This window comes from Siphateles boraxobius, unplaced genomic scaffold (genome assembly GCF_051911475.1).
Source record: "Siphateles boraxobius isolate OS27281-9 unplaced genomic scaffold, OSU_SipBor_1 22, whole genome shotgun sequence".
In the NCBI taxonomy this organism is placed as follows: Eukaryota; Metazoa; Chordata; class Actinopteri; order Cypriniformes; family Leuciscidae; genus Siphateles; species Siphateles boraxobius.
In genome coordinates, this window is record NW_027508833.1 from 10684199 (window position 1) to 10702038 (window position 17840).

The following is a 17840-nucleotide window of genomic DNA, read 5'->3' on the forward strand; positions in this document are numbered from 1 at the left end:
TGGCCACCGGTGTCGCTAACTACAAGGGTTTCCTTTCCAAGGGTTTAATATTATTATGAGATAATATGTGATACTGAATTATTATTTATTAATACTTTAATCTCTTGGCTAGTTCTTGATGAACAATTAATGAAAATGTGAGCTGCAAAAATCAGGTTTAAAGTGAAACGTTTCTGGTCTCAAACCCACCTAATTGTGGCTTGTAGAGGTTGGTGTGTTTTGTGAAAGAAGGGAAGAGATGAGGCAGGTAGTACTTCTTGAACAGGGAAAAGAGAAATCTGAAGCCTGTGTCCTGGTTCTCTTTGTTTTTCCAGTCCAAGCTGGATGCCTGTGGGGTGAAAACAAATATCAGGGATTAAGATTACATCACGGCTATGAGAAACATGCAGATATCAGACAGATACTGGTGTGAGCAGCTCAATCTCACCTGGAGAACCATGACCTTGAGCACAATCTGGAGGACAGAACAGGTGTGGTCGTCTGCCACCTTCTCTCCGGGAACCGCAGGCACCAGTGGGGTGATCTCCTCCGGCACAATCTTGGCTACAACACCACAAACACGGAGTATGATTATTTAAAAACATCTGTGTAATTTATTTGCCAGAAAGATTTTAAAGCTGCTCATTTCACCCTTTTTGTTATCATTGTATTTGTTTGCATGGTGTTTATTTATTTTCTTTAGCGTATACACTTTTTATGACCAAATAATTTGCATGAATGATAGTCTTTTTTATTATAATTGTTTTTTACAAATAGTATTTACTTTATACAAACAACAGTTCTTACTGAACAGAATATTATATAGCTTGACATAACTAGAAAAGTTAATATTCATTAAAGAATTTCCATGAGTATTCCAGGTCTATAAATTACACTTTTAGAATGCACTTATATATCCAGGTTTTCCAAGAGCGTGAGAACCCTGGATATTAAATAAAAATTACAGTTGTTGAGGGAACAAATATGATGGCAGTTTACAACTTTTTACTTTATTTTATTTTTTAGCTATTTACCTTATTTTAAAACCCTTTTTTACCATATTTTTAATCATTTTAAGCCATATTGAGGCCCCTATGGAAGTTTGCTGAGGCCCCATACTGGGCCCCGGCCCCCTGCTTGAAAACCACTGCTCTAGATATTTCAATGTAAGTCTATGGGATTTTTTATCACTTTGGAATGAAATCATATGTTCAATTACACTCCACCCCTCAACAAGCTGCGCAATATTCACAAAACTTGGATGAATCTTCAAATCCTAATCTTAAAGAGGCCATATTTTGCCTGTTAGTAACGCTCTGTTTAGTTATTGTCTCTTTGAAGCCCCTCCTTCCGAAAAGCGGAATATGCTCTGAAATTATCTAAAGAAAGCTAAAAATGCATAGTAGAAAAAGTGATACCTCAGCAAAAAACACTATTGATGCTCCTAGCCCCTCTAACAACAGTTAATCCTGCACAAAATATTCACATCACTGGTTGAGCCAGCTTTGTCAGCACCACACAGTCTGTTATGGTGTGTATGCTTAACTATTATGCTTGAGAGTCTAAATGAACAAATGGCTCACACTTTATAGTTGTCTATGCACAATAAACTGGGATGGAGAAAACATTTTAACCATTTAAGCTCTGAAGGCATTTGTGACATACACAAAGGTGAAGACTCATAACTCCGCGATTTTTCCACAATCAGGGCATGTTTGATGAAGTTACGAGCAATACCGTGACATAAATGCCGCTTCCGTATTTTATTTGCATATGGGTCTTGCAGGGCTTAATGTACAACACGTGACACGCAAATATCTGAGCTGTATGATGTTTTAGACACATTATAGTACATAGTACAAAAAAGTATTACATAAATTATGAAATATGAATTTTTTATTTATCAGCAAACACTACTTAAGAGTTAATCAAATCATTGTAAAGTTCCGACTCTAATCTTTCAAATGACATATGTTTTGTGTTGATTAAGGCAGTAGTTTTGAAAAAAATATGATTATACATTTTTTTCTAGATAGGCGGCGGCCGCGGGTGGTACACTCCGGTTTGGATAGACTACTCAGCAATCGTTAAGAGTTGCATGAGTTTCTAAGCTTTAAAATGATACTTATTTGGGGGGTACACTTCGGGTTTAAAGGGTTGACATTCAAAAAAAATAGCACTCCTCACCTTTTAAGTAAAAACAAATGAGCTAATTATTTAAAAAAAAAATTTTTAAATCCATAACTCTTTCATGACTTTTTGCAAGATTGCATCCAGCTTATTTTTATCACATGAATTGTTTTTTTTTAGGTTTTGTCAAAAATGCCTTTGTCATTTCAGAGGGCTGAACAACCTTCAGTGTGAATAGCTTGGGTTTCACTAATGAAATCTATTCAGACATAAAGCACGTCAGCACAGACAGAAAGGATTCACTGATTTCAAATACATATGAACACATTCACAGTGCTTTGAAATTACTGGGTCATTACCAGTTCAAGGGCATCAATAAAATCTTTTCCGAGAGAAAACATCAAGGGAAATCATTCCTTTCAGCATTTAACAGACTCTGACCTCATTTTCTGAGGATGCTGTGTCGCCATTTGATTATTACACTCTAATACTAGATTTAAAGTGCCTTTGTGCCATAAAGAGCATTAATGGCTGCCATTAAAAATTATATTCCCAGACAGAAACATAGTAGATGTGCTGTAAATGGTGAGGGATGAAATGAATGAAGGACAAAGTTGTGAGCACAGAAAAATATCAGGGTTATTGGGTACTTCAGTTAAGGCAGTGCATGTACAGTATTCGTTTTGAGTTCAGCAGATTTGTCCAGGAGCTTCTTTTTAAAAGAGTACAAGCATCATGGACCATCCGTCACATAGAGTGCTGCAGGAATTACATATTTTTTCAGTCCAAAACCTGGAAACAAGCATTTTTACACTTCTGGTCCAATGTTTTTTTTTAATGGGTTTTTGGTTAAATGCCTGAAATAAGGTCTGTAGTGAACACAAGTTCAACATATTTTCATGTTTTATTGTATGACATAAAATACATCAGTAATACCAGGCTGTCAGGAAATTTCAAGATTTCTATAAACCTGTTTCTCATGTCTGTGTGGCAAGTATATGCTGAGTTTTAGTTCACAGAGACCGAGACGGCAAGAAAGCACATCCTTTTCTTTATTTTTCAAAAGCACAACATTTTGTTGTTATTGTGAATTAAAAGTAGACCCTTTACAGTTGATGGTCTTGATGTCTTACCGAAAATTACACAGTATTTTAAGTTCACGATTATTTAATATGATAATTGGGCTATATGATCAAAGTCTTATTTCATGATTAATTTTAGATATGAGTAAAATTTCACAAATATCAATACTTCAGCAAAAAATACTATTAGGTTGACTAATATAACTAAGTAGGAGATCCTCAAAACAGTTACATTATACAAATAAACAGTCAGCAATACAATAAGAACAAAGAAACTAATTACAAACAAAACCGACAAATACATACAACAAAAATACAAATTAAACAAACAATGCTTTAGGTTTCTCAGGAAGATGTACTAGCAGTGGTATTCAGATAAGTGATACTCTACAACAAAAATAATGCATAGTCTTTACTAAGGGTGTCACGATCTCGATTTTAAATCGAAATCGATCGAAATTAATTCACAAACTCAAAAATCGAAATAAAAAATGGAATCGTCGATACTGCCACGCCCCCATGTCGCGCCCGTGATGGAAAGTTCGGATCGTTTTACTGACTCTATTGTTCAATCTCGTTCATCAAAATTAACTAATCTTTTTTCTAGTCATTTCAGCTTTAAATGTTATACTTTTAACAGGCAAATTCCCCGAACACATCCACCTACGCAATCTTGATCATATTCTGAATTAAAAAATCATTATGCAGTCAAAAATAATTTACAGGGAACATTAATAATTAATTGACCTTCTGAGTCGTTTGTTCATTTGTCGCATGACGGAGGCAATGAACGGATCGTTCATGAACGACTCATCACGGCGCGGGAAAAAAACACACGTGTTGAAAGGCTGTGAGTCCTCTAACTTAGATTCTATGTCCGAGCCCGAACTTGTATTTCCCATCACTATCCTCGGGCCGGGCTCTTGATCTATAGACGTGCACTCCCAACGCAATAGAGGGTGGTGCGGGACTAGATTTGATGGCCGAGTGCGAGCGCGGGGGGTAATGCACTCACTCTGTGTGTGCGGGAGAATAAAACGATTCGCAGACTCCCGCAAACTAGAAATCTCTATGAACATAACATATAAAAACTAATACATTTTTATTTATCTGTTACAGAAAAGCAAGCTAAAACAAAATAGAAACGATTTACAGGCCACAGCTTCTATCCATAACATATTTGCAGCGTTGAGCGATTTAGCCAATCACAGACATATGTGTTGATTTCTTGAACGCAATGGCCAATCAGAAGCATTTAAGATAGACTCTCCTCACCCCTCAAAACCGACTTTTTGTTCAGTGCTGAATTCTGTAAGCTGGCAAATCCTCTAACTATAACAAAGTGTAGGCTATATATAATGAAAGATTCATTGTGCAGTCAGCTTCATTGATAATAACAGAGATGTGTGAGATTGCGATGAACTGATGTCAGCTTTTTAGGAGCAACAGCAACCTGTGCTTAAATAAAAAAAAAGTAAAAATCGAGAATCGAATCGAACCGTGACATTAGAATCGAAAATGTAATCGAATCGAGGATTTGGAGAATCGTGACACCCCTAGTCTTTACTGTATACATTAAATATAGACACATCCTTATTAAAACTACAAAAGTAATTTATTCAAGAGCAGTGAGTGATTTTATCTTTGTCTTTTGTTGTTTGATTAACAGTAATGACAGACTGAAGCAGTAACATTGGGCTGCAGTCACTGGATCCAATATACTGTTATGTTTTCTTTCTCAACTGTTTACATTCACTTAAGACAGAACCGACTGTTTACGAGGATACTCACCAAAACGGCATTTCGACATGTTTGTGTGTAGGCTATTTTGCCGTTTATACACGTATCTGAAGTCCATAATATACTTTGCTTATACAGTGCATCTTGGAGCGTGCACACAGAAAGCGGTCTGGGGAAAAGTGTCTCTTTCACGGCTTAATGCGTTTTTAATAACACTGTTTAATATCACAATAGTAGTTTAACAACTTAACATCCTGATTTGGATGTTAAATTTTAGCTTTTTGGGAAGAACGAAAGTGAATGCAGCAGGGGCACAATAATCATTTGACCTCGGTTATCTTGTTTTCATAATCGTTGGAAGCCAAAATCGAATTGATTTTCGATGAATAACACAGCTCTAGTTCTTACTAATGTTCTCCATACTTTCTTTAAATCAGAGATTACTGGTCTATTATCTGAATGATTTATCTGTTTGACACAACAGTGATATTACTGATTTCAGATTTTGCCATACCTAAACATCATGTGAAACAACAAGAGCTCTTCATGTCAGACAGTTTATTGTCAGATTAAGATGAAAGTGGATTTTATGCAGATAGCCTAGAGACTAGGATTAAAACATTAGATCCCACTTTCTATTTAACTGCACTTTATCTTTAACTGCAATGAACCTATGTAAAAAAAAAAAAAAAAGTTAGGTAAAATGTATTGGTTGTGTTCATGTTGTATTGCAAAACATGGAAACACTTTATGTTCGTGTCCTTGATGCATACAATATTAAAATTACAATAAATGTTGCATGATTACAAACAACTAACCCTAAACTAAACACTAACACTATAAGTACATGTTGGTAATGATATTACACAGTAGTTATTTGTGCAATTACAATGTAAAATTGACAAATAAAGTGTAAACCAAAACACCTTCGCTGAGGTGGGATACCAGTAAGATTAGGGACAGGTTTGGTGGTATGGGTTTAAGAGTTGGTAATGGTGTAAGTCAATGGTCAACGGTGTAATTACAGCTGCAATTACATGCAGGATTTTATTTTATTTTTTTAAATATACATACAATGTAAAAATATGGACACAATAAGTGAATTCTATCAAATGGTTAATTTAAATGTTAGTATATAGTTAAAGACACTTAAAATAAAGTGGGTCCAACATTCGTTTTGTATGTCAATGTGTGTGTATGTCTGTTACCGTCAGGAGGGTTGGAAAAGGGGTTGTAAATGATGGTGTCCAGTGTGCAGGGTCCTCTGGATGAGGCAACAGCAGGGAATCCTGGGATCAGGCAGGCGAAAATGAGGAGCTGCTCTTCTGCACAGTTACTCTGCAGAGCCTCTAGCCAGAGCAGGAACAGACGCATGCCATCACAGCGGATCTGCACACACAAACATAAACACAGTTTAGTCTGGTTACACATCACCAACAGAGATTCATGTAATCATTTTGGAGGTCTTATGATTCATAAATTGACCTACCTTGAAAGAGTTTCCAGTGTGCAAAAGTTTTTTGAGTATAGAACCTATAAAAGAAACAGACATAATCAGTAACAGACTTGATCATTACAATGCAGAAATCTGCAGCCTTATGATGCACAACCCCAAAAGCAATAAAAAAGGTTAATATTGACTATGATCAAGAAGGTCTTAGGCCTCTATCATGGTATGAGTGATTTATATCATGGTAATGGTACATATCACAATATAGTTATTTTTGCTGGAAATTCAACACTGATTTTTTTTAAATATTACAAAGCTTAATACTCTAGAGGTTTTACTTCAAAAAAGGAAGAAAAAAAATCACCTTGTTGGACACAAGCCAAAATATTATTTATAACAAATGACCTGGCACTAGGTTCCTATATACACAACCATCATCTTTAAATCATTCATTTATATTGCTCCATCATTTTAAATTTGATTTTGTAGAATGCAAGGCTTCATGGGATTGTTGTTATTTCCCTCATCAAAGCTGTTAGGTACACAGTCTTGTACCTTTGTCTGATTTTCACATACATTTTTTGCTAGAAATCAAAGTTTGTAATGTTGTGAAACTTTAGCAACACAGTGGTGGATCAGATGTGGTGCGCAAAAACTTACCTTATAATCAACTAGCTTTTAGTTTTAATACCTCATGCCACACAGAGGGTTACGAGTGTAAGAAAATAACTAGTATACATTAAATCAATAATGATAAACCAAGAAACTGTTGCATACATTGTTGCTTGAATTTCCCTCAGGGATCAATAAGGTCTGTCGGTCTGTCTGTTTCTATGTGAAGGGCTCTAATTGAGGTTATTGACTCCTTTGAGGGTCTTCCTGTACGGAAGACTGAAACCACGAGACGCATAATTTAATTCAGTAATTTGCATTTCAAATGAAGCCTCTCATTTGCATTTTTCATTTATTAACCTCCTGCTCTCACTCTCTCTGTAGCTAATTATTTTCTCTGAGAAAGTATTAAACCAGGTTCTCTCCTGAACCTGCTTTAACAGCAGAACTCTTACACACCGACTCATAAATAATTACGCACAAAGAAATTGTGATACTGTAAGCAATTTTTCAATTTCAACAGCTAAACCTTTGGCATTAACAACATCAGTGTAACATGGTCTCTCTGAACAGCACTTACCTATACTGTGAAACTGCCATCGACTGTTGATTTTCTCAGGTAGAAGTTGAAGAATTTTCTGACGGGAAAAAAAGAACACACAGTGAACACATTAAACTAATAGCAGAAAGTGCAATGCAAGTGATTTTATACACCCAATAATAGTGAACTGGTGAAAATCAAAAAAGCCCATGCCACATTTCTATGACATTCTGTTATGTCTTTAATGTAAGTTTATGGTTTTATTGTCCACCAGGCCAAAATACAAAGAATGATCACAGAGAAGTAAAGCAAACTTCTCAATTATCGTTCATGTTATTCCACCCACTATGGTTGAGGAATATGTACTAGGGATGGTAAGATTCACAGATTCGCATCGGTGCATCGGCATAAAAGCTAACGATGCGATGCATCGATTTAAATAAGTGTACACCGGATACAAGTTGGCATTTGTATCGCGATGCATCGTTTTTAACATATCTGCATCGGTAAAAAATGATTTATTCATATATAATTCTTAGTAGATGCGCGATACTTTTACTATTTAGAAAGTGACCAATATCTTATTATGTAACAGTTAGATTGATTTCTCTTTTCTGAACTGTTGCTAAAGCGGGTTCTCTCAACAACACTGCCGCTGCTGCTACGTGAATATGATGTTTCACAACACTACGGAGACCGAAGTCTGTCATGAGAGTCACCTACCAAGAACAGATCACCATGGCAGAGCTCTATCTTCCACCAAATAATTATAAATCCAGTGTTTGGAAACACTTTTTTTTGGAAACTGCAATTTGTAAAATATATAGGCAGTACTACTAATTTAACAACACACTTGAACACACTTGCAGCAGAGCATATTGTTGTCCTACTGTTAGTTTCACTGCTTCTATTGTTCTAATTTGTAAATTGCTTTGGATAAAAGTGTCTGCTAAATTAATAAATGTAAATGTTTTTCATATATATATATATATATATACACACATACACATACTACATTTCATACAGTATTTTTTTCACACAGTTATGAAAGACCTGTTTGTGAAAAGTTTTTTATTTATTTATTATTGTTTATGTTAAAACAGCACCTGCTTTCTGCTCAAGGAGTTAGCCTACCTGCTGAAATCACATTAGACTGCTGGCAAGTTATGGAACATATATTCTTTGTTTATCCCTGAGCATCCTTACATTTTTTCACCGTTAAATGTGTGAGCTGTTAAAAGTGTAACTGGAGACAGTTCACAAAAAGAAATATCTGTTTTTTTTAATCTTTTGGTTTTGTGAAAACCAAATCTTATTTTTGAAAGAGCAATGCGTTAAAACTCAGATGGCACTAAAGCTACTTTATGATTTGCTGTATGTCTGAACAAAATAAATAAAAGTTAACTACCTATACCACATTGAATTACACAGCATCATATTTTTCTCCATTGCATTGTGTGTATTACATTGAATAGGATCGCGTTGAATCGAATCGAAATCAGATCGCACTGCATCGTAATAGTAGTGAATCATATTGTATTGCATCGGTAGCTGCTTCATATTTATGTATCTTTAATGTATCGTATCGTTGGCTATGCATCGAGCCTCAGTTATGGAGATGCACATCCCTAATATGTACCGTTTACGATAATATACTATTATAGTATTTGTTGTTTTGATGATGTGGATGCTTACATTATCAAAAATGTCACTCTGCCAAAAAAACTAAATGCCTAAAGATTGCACGCTTTCATTGTGTAATGTATTATAGTAGAATGCAGTTAAAATGACCACAAAATGTATTGTAAATTTTGTGGTCATAATTTATATAAAATGCATTGTGGCAAAAATGCCCCTGTACTAGTTTCTTTCTTTTCTTTTTTTTTGTTGTTGTCTTTTTCAGTTTTTTCTGAAATATCTGCTAATGTGATGTATTATGAGTTATGAAAAAAAATCGTATCTCAATATTCAAAATATTTTGAAAAATCTCAGCATTATTTATGCAATTTTAATTGTAGTGTATATACTGCAAATCTAAAGGCTCCTTTAGATGCAGCTTTTAATAGGCTACTGATTTCATTTGATTTGAAACAGCCTATAGTGTGTCATTATATTAATTTATTGATTAAAATTTATGATTTTGGCATACAATTATAATAAAGTTAGAAATAATGCTCTTAAAAAGTAGAAAAAAAGGCCCCTAGAAATGAAATCATCACCACTAAAATGCATAGTAGATAAAGTCACCGCACAGAATATGAAGAATATGAGTCAGCAGTCCACGGCCTAAACTATCCAAGAAACTAAAACAAAAACACTCAAAATATAGTTGAATTATCGTTATCAAAAATTATATTGTTTTCCTTTTAGTCCCACGCTCCTAATTCATCTAATTTGTAATTGGGTATTTGTCTAAAAAATGTTTAAAGAGCTCTTGATTCACTAAGACCCTTTTGACACCATATCATCAATGTCTATTCACAGACAGTTACATGTGTCCCTGTAGGGTGATACATACAAGTGGGTTAAGATTCAAAAAACAGCAACATGGGGTCAAGTCTGTCCCAACACACTCCCGTCCACAGCTGATTAAACTCACTCAAAAAGTGGCAGTCGTGACACTCCACAAGAAGAGGACACCATAATGTCACCATAATCTCACGTGTTACGAGACAGCCGTCACTCAAGTTGCAAACACACCCGTCTCATCGTGTCAATCTCATTTACTTGCTGTGTTGATGTGGAACGTGATGACACATGAGTATGAGCATTCAAGCACCTCAGTATTGATCTTCAGCGTCTATCAGGACAGCTCTGGATTACAGCCTGTCATTGTCATGAGGAACAGACAAATAACTGGAGCTGGTATCCAGTGGTGAGATCTGTTTAAGCCTGCACTCTCGGGGTCCGCAGAAGAACTGAGGTTTCGGCAGCGGGAACGGAAAGCTCCCCTGCTGTGCCGCTATGGCGTCTGGGATGGTGGATTTGAGATGGGTGGCGTGGAGCTTGTGAGTTGCCGCCGGTTGCCAGAGTCTGTGCTAATCTGCAGTGTCTCTCCAAGCATAAGGATGAAGCATTACCGCAGGCTTTCCTGCATCTGTGTTATCCATTCTCAGTGTGCTTATCACATGATGAACATGACTGAGAATACACTGAGCTGGGTGGAATATCCACTCTGATTCGATTCATCTCACAAGCAATATGATGTCATGTATAGCCACGTATGGTGTCCTATACTCGAAATTTGTGCTCTGAGTTTCACCCATCCAAGTGCGCACACACACAGCAGTGAGTATTGAACACATACACACACACACACACACACACACACACACACTGTAAACACACACCCAGAGAAGAGGGTGAAAGAGAGTGGAAGAGGGCACTTTTCATTCACTCCCCCACATTCATTTACTGCCGGAATGTAGAGACTTAAAAGTGCCCAAATTTCCAATCAGAGGGGTTTAAGAATCCGTTCAACAGCGCATAAAGGAAATGCTGGTATCGTCACATTTTTTAAATTTCAGTAAGGACTTGGTACTACCTACGTCGGTACTTTTTGACAACTCTACGGTAATGAGACTCAAACCTACAACCTTCAGGTTACAAGTCAGACTCTCTAACCATTAGGCCACAACAACCCCCAAAGAGCCAGACTTTCTGCATTGGCAGGGAATCAGACCCGGGTCTCACGCGTGGCAAGTGAGAATTATACCACTGATCCACCAATGCAAAAATATCAATATACAGTAGTTTGATGTGGGTGCAAGTTGAAAAATAGCAAGGACAGAGTAAGCTGCTGAGGGACAGTACAAGATCCAAATAGTTCAAGACATGCTTAAAGGTGCAGTATGTAATTTCTCAAAGTCGTTGCTGAACATTGTTGATATTTGAAATAAACACAAACCAAACACACCCCTCTATTGCTCCGCCTCCAATCCTAACCGCTGTGCTCAGAGTCGATATCAAACCCCGAATGCCGGCATGTTAGGCAAGTACACTAACAAGGACACTAAACAGTAAACACCGCATTTTCTAGCAGTCGTCAGCCTACATAACTCTCACTATCTGGCCTCCGTTACACACGCAATGCAAGAGTGGATGTATTTATCGCAGTAGAAGTGCAACAGAATAATGAATTTATTTTTCACGAAAAATAAAGTGAAGAGGATGAACGAACGACAAGGAAGCACAAAAAATGAACATACATGCACAACAAACAACAGTTTGTTGTTAGTTGCCACACAATGACACTCAAATCCAGTGTTACTCACGTGTGGAGCGGAATCAAAGCAACATCCATGTCTGTTTTCAGGCCTTCCCACTTCGCTCTCTGCAGCGCTGGAAAGCTTTTCTAATATTAATGTGGGTCCTAAAGCTCTTTCCTGACCATAACCCTTCATTTTCCATAGGGATGCACCGGTCCGATATTCAGTATCAGTATCGGCTCCGATACTGCCATTTTTGCCGGATCGGGTATTGGTCAGACGAGGCCGATCCAAATCCAAAATTGTGCGTATACTATTCTGTGTTATTGTTAAGCCCCACAAAAGCCACAAAAACACTATAAAGCACCATAAAGTTTTTGTGCACTATATCACAAGTGTTTTGAAGCCATAATATAGTATAATGTGAGATAGAAATGAACATTTAAGTCATTAAATTCAAGATCACGTAAACTTTTCCCTCCGCTGTGGCTGTCAATCATTCTCCATCCAGCATTCAAACAGAGCGCCGCGTTCGGTTACGACAGTCAACATGATGAAACCCTCTCCAAGATGATTAAATGTTATTATTATTATACTTGATCTGGAGTAGAGGTCTGCGCGGGACACAATTTTCAGACCCGCTCCCGCCCGCTCCCGCAGTGTTCAGTCCCGCTCCCGCCCGCTCCCGCAAAGATTTGTCATTTTTAGTACCGCTCCCGCCCGCATCTGTGATATAATGTCCCGCTCCCGCCCGCACTTTCTGTCTGACGAAAGGTCTTGGGGAAAAAAATGCGTGCACACAAAATTCCTTACCAATACTTGGTAACATATTTATTGGTCCCATATTACGAACAGCATAATATTCACAACAGTACTTTATCTGAAGCACTAGAGGCGCTCTGTTCCTCGTCCATGCTGTCTATTTTGAACTTGAACTAGCTTTCGAATTCGAACTCGGAGCAGCGGGAAAGGAATTGTCTCTAAACAAGTGTGCGTGAGATTAGGCCCCGCCCTTCCCGACAACATTCACAAGTTTAGGCTGCTTAAAACGTTTTTATTGCTGCCAATCAGAATCTCCCTCACAACTACAAATTATGTACGCTACTTTAATCATTTATATATTTTACTTTATACTCATATTTAATTTGCGGGAGTGCAGCGTATCATCCCTCCCGCCCGCACCCGCAAGTGCACCTCATCATCCCGCCCGCTCCCGCAATGACCTTTAAAAATTTGTCCCGCGCCGCACTGTTTTGCGTCGGGACCCGCGGGTCCCGCGGGACTCCCGCGGGAGTGCAGACCTCTAATCTGGAGATAAAGGTTTATGGTTTCGCATAAAACAACTTTATCTTGCTGGACTTTATTGCTGTAACTTTATCATGTTACTTTCTACCGGGTGTCTGTTAGATCACAACACTAGAGTAGACTCAGAGCACTATAATTGTTCTTCACGCGCACTAACTGAATTTAAAACTGTTTAAAGAAAAGGCTCAAACTATTGCATAGATAGGTAGATACTGTATAATACACTACGCATCAATATGTCTTCCGTTTGTGCATTGAACTTTTCAATGCGGACTCGAAGAGCTGCGCGTTCCATGTTGCTTCAAGCGCATAATTCTGCACTCGGGATGCGCATAAAATGCGCTTTTATCCGCACTGTATTGCAGCCGTTCATATCATAATACAGTGACGCAATGAAATATTTCTATCTATCATATGTTGCAGCCTCATTAAACAGCTGTGCTATACATTTAAAACATGTCTCAATTGTATAGTAGCCTATAGTAGTAATCTTTTTGATTTTTGTTATCTTGTTTTTCATGAAAGTAAAACAATACAAAGAGCAATGTGTAACGTTTTACCAAATTTAGTGTTACACGTATTGTCTCCTTACTGTATTTGTTTTTTTGACTAAATGTTCAGATTTGATACAATTATTGTGGACTCCTGATTTTTCTAAATTTTACTGCTGAATTATCCACTAATTTAGTTTATAATAGCATTTTTGTCAGATTATGATCATATATTTTTGGGATTTGTTTTTCTTTATAATGAAGTTATCTGTATTAAGTAGATTGTGTTCAACACACAGAGAGTTATATAAATTATACTTGATTTTAAAAAAAAAACTGCGCTGGTATCGGCATTGGTATCAGTCGATACTCAGAATTTTTGGTATCGGATCGGATCGATTCTGAAAAAAGTGGTATCGGTGTATCCCTAATTTTCCAGTGATTTTCCTCTGAGCTTTTCTCTTTTATAATGTCTCTCAGCCATCTCTCTTTCTACAGTCTTTCCTCAAATCTCCCTCTTGCTCGTTCTCTCTCCTCCACCGTCATATGCCCCCTAATGCTGATTGGCTACACGTTTGTTGTTGTGTCTGGTTGGGTCGGTCCAACCAACTCGTAAGCATATAGTGAAACGCGGCTTGCCCTTTCAGGTGCTCTGACAGATGTTATGTAAGCATAATTTACATTTCATGTGTATTCTCTGGTATTTCTATTTTGCAAAGAGACTTGTCCTGACAGAAAACGGGTCTTTGAAGGAGAGCTGCCATGCGTGTCAAACAGATGGAGAATACTTGAATAGGCTCAATAACTGTGTGACTAAAATATACATATTTATTGTTAGGGCTAATTTACACCACACGAACAGGAGCTAACCAACATCCACAATCAGTTCAGTACCTCACTTTTCAGATATTCCAGGACCTGACAAACACCAATATTCAATCGTTGAAAATGTGCTGAAAAACGCCACTGATCTGACGAAACCCGACAAATGTTTTTGTTGGTGTTGGTCGTATCTGTTGGTGCAGTGTAAATTAGTCTAAAGATGTTGGCATTGGTTGTCAATTAGCAGACCATTGGTTCTCAACTGGTTTGACAAATTTGTCCATGGTCATTAAAGGCTGATTCATACCTACACCGGAGCCTCTACGCTATAGACTACGCGTTGGTTTTCATTTATACTTCTGCGTACGTTGTCCGCATTGATGCGCAATTACACATGCAGAGGGAGCATGTGAAACATGTGAGCATTGGAGGGGTTCTAGCTGACTGATCGCCATCAAATTGTTGAATTAAAGTTGAATTAAAGTTGAATTATATTGAATTATAGTTGAATTATATCAAGTGCTGTGAGAAAAGGCTATAAATCTCCACCTCCAACATCCTCACACGCAACATAGCCTACTAGCCGAGACCCCTTCTTTATGTGTACAGATGTGACGTAATGTCTAAGGGTGTCATGATTTCGATTTTAAATCGAAATCGACCTAAATTAATTCACAATCTCGAACTTCGAATTAAAAAATGGAATCATCGATGCTGCCACACCCCCATGTCACGTGCGTGTTCAAGTTCTGCGAGTCTATGGTCAAACTCCTCTAACTTAGCTACAGCCATTCAAAAGATAGCATGGCAACTGAAGATGCGGGAGATCCATCGATAGAACTTGAACCCCCTCCTCTTTTATTGAAGTTGCATGTGTGGAAGTTTTTGGGATTTCCAGTGAGTTATGTTGACAACGTTCACGCTTCAAAAAAGCCAAAGTTTGCAGACATCCCAAGTCTCGCGGAAGTTCCCGGGAGTCTCCCGCATATTGATAGCGGCTCCCTGATACCCGCAAATTAGTTAAAATCTCCCGAAATCTAGACTGAGCGAGCAAGAGCGCGCATGCGAGACAGAAAAAACTGTGCTCTAACCGTATAGCGCCCGCACGGCAGAGAGGGAGAGAGCAAGAAACCTTGTGTGTGTGCCTCATGAAGCGCATGTAAGACAGAGAGCATCCTGATTGGCCGGTTTCGGCTTTAAAAAAAAAAAGTAAAAACGAGGATCGAATCGAACTGTGACCTTAGAATCAAAAATTTAATCGAATCGAGGATTTGGAGAATCGTGACACACCTAGTAATGACGCAAAAGCCCTATTAGGACAGGACTAGTTTAACATGGAGAGGTGGGGTACCAGAGCTTCTCTGTGATTTTAGTCCCGTCCGAATGTGCCATCTCAGTAATCATTATGGACAGTGTCAATAAAGATTACGGCAACTTTTACCTTCAGTAAAAAGGTCTGGAAAAATTACCTCAGGTTATACTAATCCCGTGCGAATAGACCCGCTGTAAATATACGTACGTAAATATTTCGCCATTTCGTGTTTAAAAGTAGTCTTCGACGTTTTTTCAAGTATGTTCAGTTGCATTCTCGACGCTGGGACAAGTCTGTGTCAAAACTCAAGTGTTTTCCACATACCATTCAGATCAGAAAGAAGATCGAAAGCAATTGTTAGAGGAAAAAAACATTGTTTAGCATTAGGTAAGTGCATATAGGTTATATGTGTTTGCGCACGTGATATCAGGAAGCAACACAATATGCACATGACGACAGGAGGGTGACGGTGATGCGCAAATACCCCTCCCACTTCTGCTAGTTTTACTGAGATATCCTATCCTGTGCAAATTTGCCATTAATATTACAGACGTCCTGTGGTAAAATTGCATTACTCCATCTACCCTTGTAAAGTTAATCCCCTCTGAATAGGGCTAAAGACATGTTCAAATTTCCCGCGGAAATTCACCAGTACTTCTGGAATTAAAAAAATTATTACAAATCTCACCGTTTAGAATCGAGCTAAGGCAAGTGGATAGTTTTGAACACACTGGCTGGTTATGTACTTGCTCAAACATTTATTAATTTTATAATTTTTAACCCCAAAAAGTTACGGACTGCAGCTTTAACATACACATAAATTGTCATAATATCACTAAAACTGGTGAATAAAGGTAAGGCTTGTAAACGTACAATAAAGTCGGTGAGTTGGTATGAGACACAGGCATAAAAAATATATATAAAATGACATGAGGTTGAGTAAATGATTACAATTTTCATTTTTGGATTAACTATCCATTTAAGATCAACTAGTAAACTAGAGGTTCAGACATCCCACAGATTACATGATTTTGATAATGTTGAGTTTTATATATCCAAAAGGCACAGTATATATCATAGTATGTGTCATTATATATCAAAGATGGGTCGTCATTTCAAGCAAGTCAAAAGTCCATCCATATAAGGACAAGCCATTAACATGACGCAGAAATGGCAGTCATAAGACAGAAGGACCAGCGAACAGTCAAAAAAAAAAACCACAGGAAGGTCAGAGATCACAGTCTGTAAGCACCTGGTTCGTACTGGATGATCAAGCTCATCATTTTATGATAATTTATCGCTCAAGGCACAGCATAAGAGACACTGTAAACTGCCGACTGCAAACATGTACTGCTGTAACTATGAAAAGCTCAACAATATTTTGAGATGTAAAACAAAGATGTGTTGGTGATTATGAACTACTAATAGAAATTTAGTTAGTCATTTTGAATTTACTTTTTTAATTGATATTTTTAAAGAGGAAAATTAATAATTTAGTATTTTTTTTTTTTTCAGGTTTGAAGTTAGCATTAAGTCAATGTCACATGCTGCCTGATGCTGATTGCATGGCCTTGATGCTGACGGAGCAACAGGCTATCAATCAATGACAGACCCTCTGACATGCTTGTGTAGTGTGTACAACAAGCGGTGAGAGATTTATGGAGAGGTGGAAGTTTTTAGACATCGTAAGACAGATATAAATTTCTTACAAAACATTGCATAACGTATCTGTCCAATGTGTTGCATGCATTTGTGAGAAATTTTAATTGTGAGTTTCAAAACAAAAGAAAATATAATTTGTATAATTGTAATACATCTGGATGTCTGACTTTGAAGGGCTTTTTTCTTTTCTTTTTTTAACACTAAAGTATAAAGGGCATATGCGTCATGTTAGTATTTTTAATATTTCTTTAATTCATGCACATTTAAATAAAACATTTTTTGGAAAGAAATTACAGACAAAAACAATAGCATTACTGTAATAAATGTAGTGCACTTTACCAAATTAAAGTCAAAAAAAAAAAGAAGAGTCAAACAACTTTGTTTACTGAATTAATATCTGACTCTGATTGAACCTTTATGTGAAAATGAGTAGTTAACAATATATTAAAACACATTTTTTTAAAATAGTGCAATACACTGATATGTAAAATGTTTATTAAAAACAC

At 37.2% G+C, this 17840-nt stretch overlaps 1 protein-coding gene across 11 annotated transcripts in view; it reads right to left on the reverse strand.

The window, feature by feature from the left end:
- The window catches only part of ralgapa2 (Ral GTPase activating protein catalytic subunit alpha 2), a 214882-nt gene that overhangs the window by 117077 nt on the left and 79965 nt on the right, over nucleotides 1-17840 (reverse strand). For all 11 annotated transcript variants that reach the window (XM_077238633.1, XM_077238636.1, XM_077238642.1 and 8 more), the window contains exons 4-8: nucleotides 7574-7631; nucleotides 6421-6464; nucleotides 6140-6320; nucleotides 428-543; nucleotides 190-328 (exon numbers count right to left, since the gene is read on the reverse strand). In XM_077238633.1, coding sequence (XP_077094748.1) covers nucleotides 190-328; nucleotides 428-543; nucleotides 6140-6320; nucleotides 6421-6464; nucleotides 7574-7631 — 538 coding nt within the window. The remainder of the gene's footprint in view (nucleotides 1-189; nucleotides 329-427; nucleotides 544-6139; nucleotides 6321-6420; nucleotides 6465-7573; nucleotides 7632-17840) is intronic.